Consider the following 15298-nt stretch of genomic DNA (forward strand, 5'->3'; position numbering starts at 1 on the left):
ACTTCATCCAACCTGAGTTGGATGCAAGTATTGTCCATCTGATAATTGAGATTAGATGAGATTAAAAAATTTAGGGCAAAAATATCTTTTATATATTTTTAACGAATTCTGTAACGAAAAAGTAAGAATGATTATTATCGAAAGATATTTGAAGTTAATATTCAGCCAAATCTAAAAGAATGTGAGTGAAATTAACCCTCTCAAATTATGTGAGAAACCAAATGAGGGAGAGGCCCTATCTTCTCTTTTATCTCCCCATTCTTCCAAATCAACCTTACCCAACACACTCCCATCCTATCCCTCCAAATCAACCCTACCAAACACACCCTAGTCTCATATTTTCTATGTTAATTATCCTTTTATTCAGTCGTTGAGAATGAGAGGCAAACGCCCGATATGTGAACTGTTTTGAAATAGCAAGCAAACAGGTTTTTCTAGTACTCCAAATTTGTTCTTTTGGTATTGCAAATTCCTTGTATGGGCAGTGTGGTTTATCATGCAGGGCTAGGGTTGTCATCATCCCATTCACGACTAAGATTACCCAGTTTTAGAATTGCAAGTTTGATTGAACCCAGTGTGTCATCAAGATGGCAAGTCTTGGAACAAGTTGACAAGGAGCTAAGAAAAGGGGGTGAAAGAGCTGCACTTTCACTTGTCAAGGATTTGCAGGCCAGACCTGGGGGTCTGCGTTGTTTTGGTGCTGCAAGGCAAGTTTGATTGCTTCAGTTTTTTTTTTTTTTTTTTTTCGAATGCTACCCATTTTAATGTTTGTTCTTTGTATTTGAAATGTTGAAGTTTATAGCTTTGCAATTTGGGATTTTTAATTAAATTGTATTTCACCCATGTGTGCTATGGAAGACTCTAATGACCCCCACAAATGTTAAGCAAATGAAAATTTTGTTAGAATTGCCCTCTGAGCTATGAATTTTTTTTAAGGATTAATGAAATGATCTTCACCCATGTGTTATTGAGGAAGGTTCTAATGACCCTAGAAAGAAATTGCTTTTTACTTGGTGTTCTTTTAAGGAACTAAAATTTAATTAGAATTGCTCATGACTGATGATGTGTGTTTGATTAGGAATCAATGAGGTCCTAACTCCTAAGTCATTGGATCATTCTATAATGTACTGGTTTATAATTTATAGAGAGCATGGTTTTCAGATTCTTATTTAGATGTGTTGTGAACCAGTTATGGTATATATGGGTGGCACCGAGCTTGCGCTTGGTTAGAGACAGTTTCAAGCAGCATCATTAGGAGTTTACCATTTCTACATGAGAATGCAAATGAATCACTATAAACTATGATAAGCGCATATGTTCTTTCTGTTGGGAAACGTGTTAGTTTTAAAAACTTTTTGAGGGATTTTAATTCATAGATCTTGATTCATCACATAGAGACAAATTTTATGCAAAAAAAATAAAAATATGATATATCATTCAATTAATGGATTGAATACTTACATCAAAGGTCTGAGTAAACCTTTAAATCTTTCCTCTAAAGTGAATGTTCTCACTTATTGTAGATCCCTTAGCAAGATGCCTTCTCCTTGGATCTCCATCTTCTTAGTAATGGTCTTGCCTTTAGGAATCACTCATAAGCCTCCATGAATGACCTTGGAAAACTAGGCTTGTGGGAGCCTTTATTAGATGAGAACATAAACCCTAATTTTCTAGAGAGAGAAAATAAATTCCTTTTTCCTCTCATTAAAAATCACCCACCAAAATATACATAGACCATGTATATTTATAGGCAACATAAAAATAAAGAAAAGGAAACAACAAATCCTTCTCCATCTCTAATTCATATGTCTCAAATCTAATATGATTTCAATATCAAGTTGGGCTATGAGTGAGAATCCATTGGGCCTATTATTTTATTGGCTACAACGAATTAATAATTGGCCCGGTCCATGGACCCAATTTAATTAATTCATAAATTAATTTCTACTCCACTAAAAGAAATTAATTGAACTCCAATTAAATAATAAATAACCTCTAAGTCAATATTGCACTTTGACCCCTCTATGCATAATTAGTTATCGGATAAATAAAGCCATCAATCCGATTACTTAATTAATATATCTATTTTGGTACCTCTGATTATTTCTGGCTCGATCACAATAAAACATTTGTTTGACAAAAATAATAATTTAAATAAATATATATATAATAAATCATTTTGTCTAAAAACACACGAAGGCCTTCGAATTTAGTTTGTGATCAGCCATAATCAATACAAAATAAATACAAGTAGCAATGATGCAAATATTGAAAATATAATCCTCTAACTATTAATTACATAACTACCCAAAGTGTCGGTCTAAGGATCCCGAAGAATCCACCGAACAAATCAAAGTAATTATTAATTAATAAAAGAGTCTATACTTTTCTCATGCTTAAGAGTCAAATGCCATGACGGTGATAGGGAGTAATTGCATACGACGGCTCTCGCAATATATCTCAACCTAACGCGGATCCAGTTCAAGTCTTAATTAATTATGAGTCCATCCATAATTACCGACTATGAACAATTTATAATTACTATTTATATATCATGCATTGATTGCCATCACATACATATATATAAATATTTCTTGTAATTACATGGACACTATCAATCTCATAGTGAATCGAAACATAATACATTGAATTCACCAATTATATAAATCATAAATATTTTAGATATGTCAGAACATATGTCATTATAATCCGGATAGAAATTTGTTATGCCAGGGCCTATAAATCCCAACACTTTCTCGCAATTTATGATATTTATCTTACAACAACGCGGAGCTTGGTATACTGAATGAGTGGATTTACTGCACAGGTACCCCAGAGGCTCTTCACCTTGGATGAACTAAAACTGAATGGAATAGAAACTTCGTCTATTCTATCGCCAGAGGATGCAACTCTTGGTTCCATAGAAAGAAACCTGCAGCTTGCAGGTGTCTTAGGAGGAATTTCTGCATGGAATGTGTTTGGATTTAGCACGCAACAAATCTTCTATTTCTCCTTGGGATTGTTGTTTCTATGGACACTAGACTCGGTAACTTATTCATGTTTATCTGACTTTCACTGTTGATCCATTTCGTTATAGAAACATGTTGCCTTAGTTGGGCAATATTTCACAAACGCGAACGGACTTATTTGCATTCAGTTGTGGAGATATCTTGTTTGCTTTACATTCCTTTTGCCCAATAATAACCTTGGACACCATTTGGGTAGCCTTGATGTAGAAAGTTGGAATCTTGTAGATTTCTTTAAATAGTTTATGACTTCTATTTGCATGTGAACTTTGAAGGCTATGATGAATTACCCCATGTCCTAACCTTTTCCCGAGAATCGTATATTAAAGAAAAAGAAGAAGACTAGTTTTGTGATCATCTGCTGGAATTACATTGTTAGTTGTTTTACATGTAATAGATAAAAACACAAACACTGGATTTGCCAAACCTCATGATCATGTCCCTAACTTTTTTAGAGTTGAGCCTAATCCCTATGGGTGCACAAAATTACTCGCAAACTGTCTGCATCTGATAAGGATGAGGAAAGTTCAACTTGGGATGAGCTTCTTCTTTTCTTTTTTCTTTTTTGTTGAAATCCTTGTGTTTGATTTTAATGACTGACTCAGATATCGCTGTTGGGAAACGTGCTAGTTTTAAAAACTTTTCGAGGGATTTAAATTCATAGATCTTGATTCATCACTTAGAGACAAGTTTTATGCAAAAATAAAACATGATGTATCATTCAATTAAAAGATTGAATACTTACATCAAGGTTTGAGTAAACCTTAGATCTCTCCTCTAAAGTGAATGTTCTCACTTATTGTAGATCCCTTTTGCTAGACACCTTTTCCATGGATCTCCATCTTCTTGGTAATTCTTTTGCCTTTAGGAATCACTCATATGCCTCCATGAATGACCTTGGAAAACTAGGCTTGTGGGAGCCTCCATTAGATGAGAACATAAACCCTAATTTTCTAGAGAGAGAAAATTTATTCCCTTTTCCTTCTCATAAAAATCACCCCCTAAAATATACATAGACCATGTATATTTATAGGCAACATAAAAATAAAGAAAAGGAAACAACAAATCCTTCTCCATCTCTAATTCATATGTCTCAAATCTAATATGATTCCAATATCAAGTTGGGCTATGAGTGAGAATCCATTGGGCCTATTATTTTATTGGCTACAATGAATTAATAATTGGCCCGGTCCATGGACCCAATTCAATTAATTCATAAATTAATTTCTACTCCACTAAAAGAAATTAATTGAACTCCAATTAAATAATAAATAACCTCTAAGTCAATATTGCACTTTGACCCCTCTATGCATAATTAGTTATCGGATAAATATAGCCATCAATCCGACTACTTAATTAATATATTTATTTTGGTACCTTTGATTATTTCTGGCTCGATCACAATAAAACATTTGTTTGACAAAAATAATAATTTAAATAAATAAATATATAATAAATCATTTTGTCTAAAAACACACGAAGGCCTTCGAATTTACTTTGTGATCAACCATAATCAATACAAAATAAATACAAGTAGCAATGATGCAAATATTGAAAATATAACCCTCTAACTATTAATTACATAACTACCCAAAGTGTCAGTCTAAGGATCCCGAAGAATCCGCCGAACAAATCAAAGTAATTATTAATTAATAAAAGAGTCTATACTTTTCTCATGCTTAAGAGTCAAATGCCATGACGTTGATAGGGAGTAATTGCATACGACGGCTCTCGCAATATATCTCAACCTAACGCGGATCCAGTTCAAGTCTTAATTAATTATGAGTCCATCCATAATTACCGACTATGAACAATTTATAATTACTATTTATATATCATGCATTGATTGTCATCACATACATATATATAAATATTCCTTGTAATTAACTGGACACTATCAATTTCATAGTGAATTGAAACATAATACATTGAATTCACCAATTATATAAATCATAAATATTTCAGATATGTCAGGAACATATGTCAATACAATCCAGATAGGAATTTGCTATGCCAGGGCATATAAATCCCAACAGCTCCCACTTGCCCTCATAGCCAATTCAAATTGCACCTAACTCCAATGTTATCCAGATGATGATCAAAATTATTGATCAATGACACCTTTGATAATGGATCAACAAAGTTGTGTTCCAATGCAATGTTTTAACTACAAGTGCATTTTCTTGCCGGACAATATCATGTCGAACATGATACTTCCTCTCAGTGTATCTTGTTCCTCTATGAAACCTTGGGTCATTGGTTTGGACTACTTCTGCACTATTGTCACAATATAGCTCGATAGGCAGGCTAGTATGCTCCACAACCTCTAAATCAGTGAGATCAAACCAATAGGCTTATATTGCCACCTTTAAGGCTGCAATATGTTCCACCTGCAGGTTTGAGTCAACAGTTGAAATCTGCTTGACAATCTACCAACTGATTTCCCTTCCATTAAGTGAACATACACTAAGTCATGAACCTCATAGTATCTACTTCTGATTGAAAATCAGAACTAGCATACCTGACTAGGACCATATCATCACATCCATAAATGAGTATGATATCATTGATTCTTCTTAGGTACTTAATGATATTTTTCACAATAGACCAGTTGTCAAGTCCAGTATTGGACTGATCTCTACTGACTATCCCTACCATGTAGCGGATGTCCTGTTTGGTATAGACCATGGCATATATGAGACTCTCATATGCCGAAACATATTGTTCCAGTCTCATTTGCTCAATATCCTCTGCTAGTCTTGAAAAACTACTTACTAGAGAGAGCGATCCATATCAATAAAGCAAGAACTCATTCTTTGAGTTATGCACACCAAACCTGGTCAAAACTTTATCAATGTAGGATTATTAAGATAAGCCTATTTTCCTTTTAACCTGATCTTGCAAAAGCTTGATCCTAGGAATATAGCTTACATCTTGAAAATCCTTCATTTAAAAGTAATTGAACAACTACCTTATAATTGATGACAAAACTTCCACGTCATTATAAATGAGTAGGATGTCATCAATATATAGAATTAAGAAAAATAATGACATTCTCTTGTATACTCATGATTTATTCACTAAGAAATCTTCTGGTATCTTTTTGTAGATTAACTTGCCTTCCATAGGAATCACCCTACTAGAAAGTTCTACAAGATCCCAGAATTTATTAGAATACATAGATTCCAACTCTGATTTCATAGTAACTCACCAAAACGATCTGTATCCACATCAGTTCACGCTTCCGTGTAGCTTACTGGGTCCAACTCATGTTTAACAGGGATGTCCATAATGGTCTCACCTAAAAACATGATTCTGTCGAATTGGATGATAATCCTCCCACTACATCAATGTACCGATGCAAGAATCTGTGTAGTAGATGATGCTAACGCATCAATAGGGAATTCATATATTATTCTCAATCTCTATAATAAGTGTGTTCACATGTGGTACACCTGGTACTCATACCAAATTCTCTAACATTATGCTACTAGGTATGTGATTCATAATATGATTCTCCTATAGATAAACAGTGAGTGAAAACAATCAACTTTTATCTTTGAGATCATAAAATAATCCATCCTAGTGACATTTAGAGTAGCTATCAAATCTAGCATGCCTATGATCTGCTTCCAACTTACTTGTCCATATCAAGCGCACATGTGCAAGACTACCCCATATGTGCATATGATTCAAACTAATATTTAGTCAAAAACACAGCTCAACGGTATCCTTGAGACAGACTAAGATGGAATGCAGTTCATAATGCGCATCGATGTCATTAACGCTAAACTCTTAAATGAAAGAGATAATGTGGCATTACTGATCATAGATCTAACCATGTTAAGTGGAATTCTGTTATTCCTATTTGACACCTAAATTAATTTAGCGTCAATTGCGGAAAACTGGTACACAACACCCTCATTGACCATATAGTCTTTGCACTATCCCAAGAAATACTCAAATACTCGATCAGATCGAAAGTGTCTTGATAAGTTTACTTAATCTAAGCTCCACATCAGTCTTGACCCTCTCAGAATATACCAAAAGTATAAGACTTGTGTCGCAACAGGTAAATTTATCCAAAACGTGAGTAATCTTGATTGGATGTTCATAAGACTACACGTGTACGTGTGTACCGACTCCAATTGTTCTTTATGTCTATTTCATTTGGCTGATTAAGCCCTTAGAGTTATCTATCCTTCAAAACAAGATTCACAAGTTTGGTTTAGGCTCCTCTGCCTCACTAGGTAATAAACCTTCTTTAACCAATCTTTAAATCTCATTTTGATTGATTACAACCCAAAAATAGACACCAAAAATACAATGAGTCAGGAATAACAAATTTTCTCTTAACATTCAATCTAGAAGATGCAACATTAGTTTCTACATCCTGCAAATCTTTAAGAGTTTGTGATTATAGTATATTAACCATCTTTCAACACACCAGAAGTAATCGCATATCTATTCAATTTTATAAAACCAGTTTTATAAAATAGCAACACAGTTTTTATAAACCACAAGTGAAACAAGAATAAGATAGCGTCTAACTTCTGTGCATAAAAATAGTTCTCTAATACTAATATCCTCATACTCTCTATTTTCAGATGTAATACTCCCACTGACTTAGTTACAACCTTGGCATCAGGTCAAAAGATAAATATATACCCATATCATCAAGGCTTCTGGATTCCTGAAATCCTTACAATAAATTGCAAACATGTTTAGTGGCTCCAGAATCTATCCATCAGGAATCAATAGATACAACCACATAACATGGCTCAATGATTAAATATATATTTTCCTATGCCACGTCATTGCTTAGACAGTTTGTCCTTTAGTGTCTTAGTTAACGGCAAAAGAAACAGTTTCATTCGCCCTCCACATACACTGCCTTATTCCCTTTAACCTTTTAGATACCTATGTTTTGTGCTAGCCTAGTCCTATTATCATCCTTCTTCTTTGCTTTGCCCATCCACTTGGGCCTAGAAGAAGATGGTATAGACTAGGTTAGATTGATAGGAACGCCCATACTCTTGATTATCCCTTCTTCTGTTACCAATTCTATAAGAATATCAGCGAGTGTGAACTCAAACTGATTCCTTATTTAGTTCACTCTAACAGAGTCGAATGAGTTTGGTAACAAGGCAATAATCATGTCAACTTGAAACTTACCACCCAAGTCAGCCTTATTGATCTCCAGCTAATTTTTAAATAATAAACAATCATTTTCCAAAATTTGATTTCAAACTGGAGTTCATCAGGCTATTTTGATGGTATTTAAATTTGACACAGTACTTAGGCATATGCTCTATCTAATCTCACCAAAATATCTCATTGACATTTAATATGATGCTTGAAGAAAATAAAATAATACAAATGTTAGCTTTGGAGTATATTCGAGCTAAACTCTAGAATATTGCACCAAGTCATATCATTTGCCTTATCTAATTTATTAAAAGCATTAATGTCAAATTTGGTATCTCAAAGTAAAAGAGATAGGTTTAGGAGTAATAAACACATTTTGTACCCTTACGTTGTGAATAAAATATCTAAGTTCATTTTCCAGTCATTATAAATAAGGTCCAATATCATAGAATACGGAAGCAAGTAGATAAACTGGATTAGACATAATTAATCTGAATATAAATGCATTCATACAATATGCAAGGTGAATTATTAATTCTGTCATGCATATTTAAAATTAAATGAGTTTGTTAACCACATAATATAATAAATCTCAATCGAACAAGAGATCATTATCATTATTGGTGAACAATCCCTTTTAATTAATGCGGGTCCCTCAACTCTGTAGCATAATAAATCAACCAATCAATATGTCAATAACTTATCCTGTTGGAGGAGTTCATTATTACTATTGTTGAGATTCATTTACTATTAGGTGAGCACTTCCATTAAAATAGTATGTGGGTCCCTTAACCACTGCATGAAAAATCGGATAACCAATACACCAATAACTTATTCGGTTGGCGAAGTTCATTATTGCTATTGGCGGGCAAATCCCATCATCTCCATATCTCTTAAGAAAATGCCTTGTCTATCTATATGAAATGACTCCCGATTATGTTTAGCCTTTCTAAAATCACCTAGTGTAGACCACTCCGTTGGGGAGCTAACACTATTGATTTTAGATTGAGTGTATAACATTATTAATGCTCTAATGAAAAATAAAACATTAAATATGTTGTCATTATAATCTAGACTCTTTAAATCATGCGTAGGGCCTTATTTTTAAAGATCTAATTATAATGAACATTTAATATTTTTATTTTCATGAGACAACCATTCTTGTAATATTAAGACTCTTCAAATCATGCGTGGGGTCTTATTTTTGAAGATCTAATTACAATGGTTTTAATAACGAAGGCCATGGGGCAATGTATAAAAATCCCCGCTCCCACTCAATTTTTAATCATTCATAATTAGGGTTTTCATTTTATTCATTTACATGATATAATGCATGCAAAACGTCTTGATTTTAATCCAATTAAATTTAAAAAATATTTGGACTTTAAACGATTCACTAATATTTAATTTGAAGCACACTTTAAAAATAATTTACAAAAATAATTTTTAGTTTCCCAATAAGTGCCCTCAAATTAATTAGTAATCTAATCCAATTAATTTTCATAATTTAATTAATATAAATCAAGCCATTTAAATAAATATCATGGATCCAATGCATGAATAATAATAATTAGCAATTAATTATTTCATGCATCACATACAACAATAAATGACAAATAAAGCAAATTAATTGGCCAATGGAATCAGCTTTTAACATTTAATTGCTCTAATCACTGCGCGAAGATCTTCCATCAGCTTGCAAACACCCACATAAGGTTGGTACGCACCAGGAGAAGCAAAACACGGCTTGGAACGCGACTGGAGGGCCCCACACGCGCTCACACGCGCCTGGGGCATGCTGCAGGTGAAGCCACGCGCCCCCACGCGCTGGCACGCGCCTGGGGCGCGTGGGACGCGCCCCCACGCGCTGGCACGCGCATGGGGCGCGTGGAACGCGCCTCCACGCGCCTGCACGCGCGTGGAGGCCATACACATTTGGCTGGCGCGTGCAATGCACGCGCCAGCAGATGTCACCTCCTGGCGCGTGTTCCTCACGCGCCAGGCTCACCCCAGATGCACTACACTTGATTCTAGCCTCCTCCGACGTCTCTTCTCGCCGCCGGTGATGCTCCGGCCACCGGAAAAAAGCCGAAAAATCCAGAAAAATTAATAAAAATTTTCATAAATTAAATTAGGCCTTAAAAAATTCCAGAAAAATTCCGGAAAATTGCTAAAAAATCCCAGAAAATTTCTGAAGCCTAATTTAACCCTCTTGGACCTTCTTGAAGCTTCATAGCATCCTTTGACGAAGATTACATGGCTTTAAAAATATTTACAATTTGAAATACAATGGAAAAAATTAAATTACATCATTGAACTTTCAAACGGCTAAATCAAAGCCTTAATTACATTCATCCAAAGATAAAATTACATTAATTTAACCTATAAGCTTCATCCATGGCCCAACCATACATCATCATTCATTCACAATCATTCATACATCATTATGTATCAATATATATCAACATATTAAATCATACATCAACATACATCAATAAAAATATATATGAATATAATTTTGGATCCATGAATGATGATTTTCATAAAATCATGATCTCTAGTAATGAATCAAACCATGCTCTGATACCACTGTTGGGAAACGTGCTAGTTTTAAAAACTTTTCGAGGGATTTAAATTCATAGATCTTGATTCATCACTTAGAGACAAGTTTTATGCAAAAATAAAACATGATGTATCATTCAATTAAAAGATTGAATACTTACATCAAGGTTTGAGTAAACCTTAGATCTCTCCTCTAAAGTGAATGTTCTCACTTATTGTAGATCCCTTTTGCTAGACACCTTTTCCATGGATCTCCATCTTCTTGGTAATTCTTTTGCCTTTAGGAATCACTCATATGCCTCCATGAATGACCTTGGAAAACTAGGCTTGTGGGAGCCTCCATTAGATGAGAACATAAACCCTAATTTTCTAGAGAGAGAAAATTTATTCCCTTTTCCTTCTCATAAAAATCACCCCCTAAAATATACATAGACCATGTATATTTATAGGCAACATAAAAATAAAGAAAAGGAAACAACAAATCCTTCTCCATCTCTAATTCATATGTCTCAAATCTAATATGATTCCAATATCAAGTTGGGCTATGAGTGAGAATCCATTGGGCCTATTATTTTATTGGTTACAATGAATTAATAATTGGCCCGGTCCATGGACCCAATTCAATTAATTCATAAATTAATTTCTACTCCACTAAAAGAAATTAATTGAACTCCAATTAAATAATAAATAACCTCTAAGTCAATATTGCACTTTGACCCCTCTATGCATAATTAGTTATCGGATAAATATAGCCATCAATCCGACTACTTAATTAATATATTTATTTTGGTACCTTTGATTATTTCTGGCTCGATCACAATAAAACATTTGTTTGACAAAAATAATAATTTAAATAAATAAATATATAATAAATCATTTTGTCTAAAAACACACGAAGGCCTTCGAATTTACTTTGTGATCAACCATAATCAATACAAAATAAATACAAGTAGCAATGATGCAAATATTGAAAATATAACCCTCTAACTATTAATTACATAACTACCCAAAGTGTCGGTCTAAGGATCCCGAAGAATCCGCCGAACAAATCAAAGTAATTATTAATTAATAAAAGAGTCTATACTTTTCTCATGCTTAAGAGTCAAATGCCATGACGTTGATAGGGAGTAATTGCATACGACGGCTCTCGCAATATATCTCAACCTAACGCGGATCCAGTTCAAGTCTTAATTAATTATGAGTCCATCCATAATTACCGACTATGAACAATTTATAATTACTATTTATATATCATGCATTGATTGTCATCACATACATATATATAAATATTCCTTGTAATTAACTGGACACTATCAATTTCATAGTGAATTGAAACATAATACATTGAATTCACCAATTATATAAATCATAAATATTTCAGATATGTCAGGAACATATGTTAATACAATCCAGATAGGAATTTGCTATGCCAGGGCATATAAATCCCAACAATCGCGTGTTCATAGGTTTCGTTTAATGGAGGAGTCAGCAACTTGGTTCTTGATACAATTGGTCGCACCTTTAGCCAAAAGTACCGCAATAGGGTTGTTCAAGTAAGATCTCTATCTGTGTGTGTCTGAGCGCATGCGTCTTTATGTATTCAATCTCTTCTGTTAATTGGGCCATCACCTGGTAAAAGCTCCTGTTGCTAAGTATGACATTATGCAGGTTTTATGTTTGGGAAGAACCACTTATGTAAATGTCAAATGTTACTGCTGTATTATTCCAGCCCTCTTAGTACCTCACAGTGACGTAATACTGGGTAATGGCCTTTTTTTTTTTTTTTTTTCATTAGACTCAGTCAAATATATAGACGACTTGCCGAATCCAAGTCACCATTAGACTAAGAATTCTGTAATGCATAATTAGAGAAACATCATGTGCAAATTATTTTGCATGTATATGATGACATTCAAGAACTTATTGTTCCAAACCTTGAAATGTGTTAAAGAGGTGTAACTCTGTATACTTTTGGTGTTACCTTTTTAGCTGTGTACATTTTTATCAGCATGGAAGTCTGCTAATTATCTATTTACCGAAAAAAAAGGTCTGCTTATTATCACATCTTGATGAGACTGATATCTCTCGTCTTGAATTGATCATCTCACAAAATTTAATGCAGCATGAAGCTGGCCATTTCTTAATTGCTTACTTGCTGGGAATTCTTCCCAAGGGGTATACGCTATCAAGTCTGGAAGCTTTGAAGAAGGAAGGATCACTCAATGTTCAGGCAGGAACTGCATTTGTGGATCTTGAGTTTGATGAAGTAGTTTTCTTCAAAATTTTAGTACCATTTCTAATAGGCTTCCGTAACTGTTATATTATTTGTGCTTTTGTTGTCTTGGCCCTGACCCTTCTACATTTTTTATTTTTTATTTTTAAAAGTTAATTGTTGGGTTGGGTTGGGAGTTGGGAGAATGTTGATCCTCATACTCTCGTAACTAGCCTATGGAGGAGCACCCTACCACACCTTCTCTGGTACACGGGAAATGTATGGTTCTTGTCAGTAGCTCTAACCTGTCGCAAGGTATGGAAGATATTTTCACCATAGCTGATGGCTTTTTGTGTATGCCATAGTCACAAGTTAAGTTGCCACTATATCCATGGAGAAGGTAGTCTACACTCCCTATACTATGATGCCTTATTGAACCAGTAAGGCATAAATAGCTAGAAATTTGAATAAAAGCTTCAATAATTGGTTGATCCTGCGTATTTACGGTGAAGATAGACAGAAATCCGAAGGCTAAAAAAGACGGAACTCTGAGCTAATATACCAACATAAATGTTTTTGCTCTGCGCCAGCATCAATATATTGAATTGCTGCACGTTCCTCGTTTTAATGCTTAGATCTAACTGATTCATGTCTCATAACTTGTACCTTTACCTTAAGAGAGGACAATAGACCTCTATGAAATTTAAGGCGTTATTGAGTCACCATTCCTGGCTTTGCATTTTAACTGTGGACCATACATTGCGATGTATTGGCTCAATTTTGAGGCCGATTACATACAATTTTCTCAAGGTATGGATGATCCAGTCTGCATCCATACTGACACTAATATTTTATTTGAGGCTAAAATCTGAAACTATAAAATGGCATCCCATAAATGCAAAGGTATTGGAAATTAGTTACTGATTGACAATTAACACCCTGAAAATTGTTGATGATGAAAACTTATTTGATAATTGCTAAATAAAATAGTCTAGTAGAAGAATTTGGAGAGATTTTAATTTTTGATTTATTACGTGTCTTTGTCCTTTGATGTGCAGCTATTCACATAATATGCAGGTTAATGCTGGAAAAGTATCCTCCATGGTATTTCTCCTTTCACATGATCATTGCTTCACGTAGATATTGCAGATTGAATGTTTCTCCATGAATTATCGATTCTATCTTGTCGGAAGTAAAGAAATTCTAACGAAGGGATACTTCTTATTAGATGCTGAACAGATTCTCTTGTATAGCGCTAGCGGGTGTGGCGACTGAGTATCTTCTACATGGATACTCCGAGGGAGGCCTTTCTGATATCAATAAGGTTTACACTTATCCTCTCTGCTTATTTTCTAAAAAGAATCTCTGTCACAACAGAGAGCTGAATGCAAAGAGCTGCGAGTTCATGCTTTTGAATGTGATAGAGTTTACTCAATCAGAGTCCATTTGCATATAGCCATGTTAGTGCCACAATCCTCTACTCATTTTTTGAGGATGCCATAGTAAATTACTCATTTTTGCTTCATTGAGTTAAGTGACTCATTTTCGCTTCATTGAGTTAAATGAGGACCCAATGCATCAGCTCAAAGCATATCCACTTTGACTTAGTGTCATAGAGCTGATTCACCGTAAACCTAGACAGTATTTAGTTTAACATTAAAAAGGAACAATGCCCAATTCTTGTCCCACCATTGCAGGGACTGGGGAGGCTTCTTAAACTTTAAGCTTCTTATTCAACGATAATTTCAACAATCTTAGGCAGGCTTTTGATATTTGTTCACATTGTTAACAATATTATGCACATTGTTAACAATCTTACGCAAATCATTTCGTCATTTCATCTGAAACTTTGGCATCCTCTCTTGGCCGGTAACAACAGGTTCCTTTGGCTGAGTTACTTATGACATGGATGATACAATTTACAGTAGTTATATGACTAACTGAATGATTTTATTGATGTAACAGTTGCACATGTTGCTCCAAAGCTTGGGTTTCACTCAGAAGAAAGCGGATTCTCAGGTGAGCTGGGCTGTTCTCAATACTATTCTAATATTGCGTCGCCATGAAGGAGCCCGAGCAAAGCTAGCAGAGGCCATGTCTCAGGAAAAATCTGTGGGTTTTTGCATTGACATTATAGAGAAGGCCATAGACGATGCAGACCTATAGTCTTCGACTTGGTTACACTGATGCCTGAAGGTTCAATTTATTAAAACCATTTTATGGTTTTCCTATTTCGAGGTTTTTGAGTACTAATCTGATGATTGGTTCAACCACTTCCAATACCTTGTTTTTATTTTCCTTTTGGGGATTAATAGTTTGATTCTCAGTTGTTCATATGTGAAATGTATCC

General features: G+C 34.5%; 1 protein-coding gene across 1 annotated transcript; it reads left to right on the forward strand.

Moving 5' to 3' along the window:
* Nucleotides 1-453: 453 nt before the first annotated feature.
* On the forward strand, nt 454-15114 carry LOC132310113 (uncharacterized). The gene is made up of 7 exons (XM_059808338.1): nt 454-711; nt 2828-3046; nt 12203-12289; nt 12859-13005; nt 14026-14052; nt 14177-14272; nt 14914-15114. The coding sequence occupies exons 1-7, from the start codon at nt 478-480 to the stop codon at nt 15112-15114; spliced, it is 1011 nt and encodes a 336-aa protein (XP_059664321.1). The 5' UTR covers nt 454-477.
* Nucleotides 15115-15298: the final 184 nt, after the last annotated feature.

This window comes from Cornus florida, unplaced genomic scaffold (assembly GCF_030987335.1).
Source record: "Cornus florida cultivar Cherokee Brave unplaced genomic scaffold, ASM3098733v1 CherokeeBrave_3.0.0_Hap2_Chr05, whole genome shotgun sequence".
Lineage (NCBI taxonomy): Eukaryota > Viridiplantae > Streptophyta > Magnoliopsida > Cornales > Cornaceae > Cornus > Cornus florida.

Bases quoted from the DNA above. Each gene is read 5' to 3' on its own strand.
- LOC132310113 (XM_059808338.1), top strand. From the start codon at position 478: ATGGGCAGTGTGGTTTATCATGCAGGGCTAGGGTTGTCATCATCCCAT. The intron at 3,047-12,202 runs GTAACTTATTCA...GCGTGTTCATAG, and splicing joins TTCTATGGACACTAGACTCG to GTTTCGTTTAATGGAGGAGT. The intron at 14,273-14,913 runs GTTTACACTTAT...TTGATGTAACAG, and splicing joins GCCTTTCTGATATCAATAAG to TTGCACATGTTGCTCCAAAG.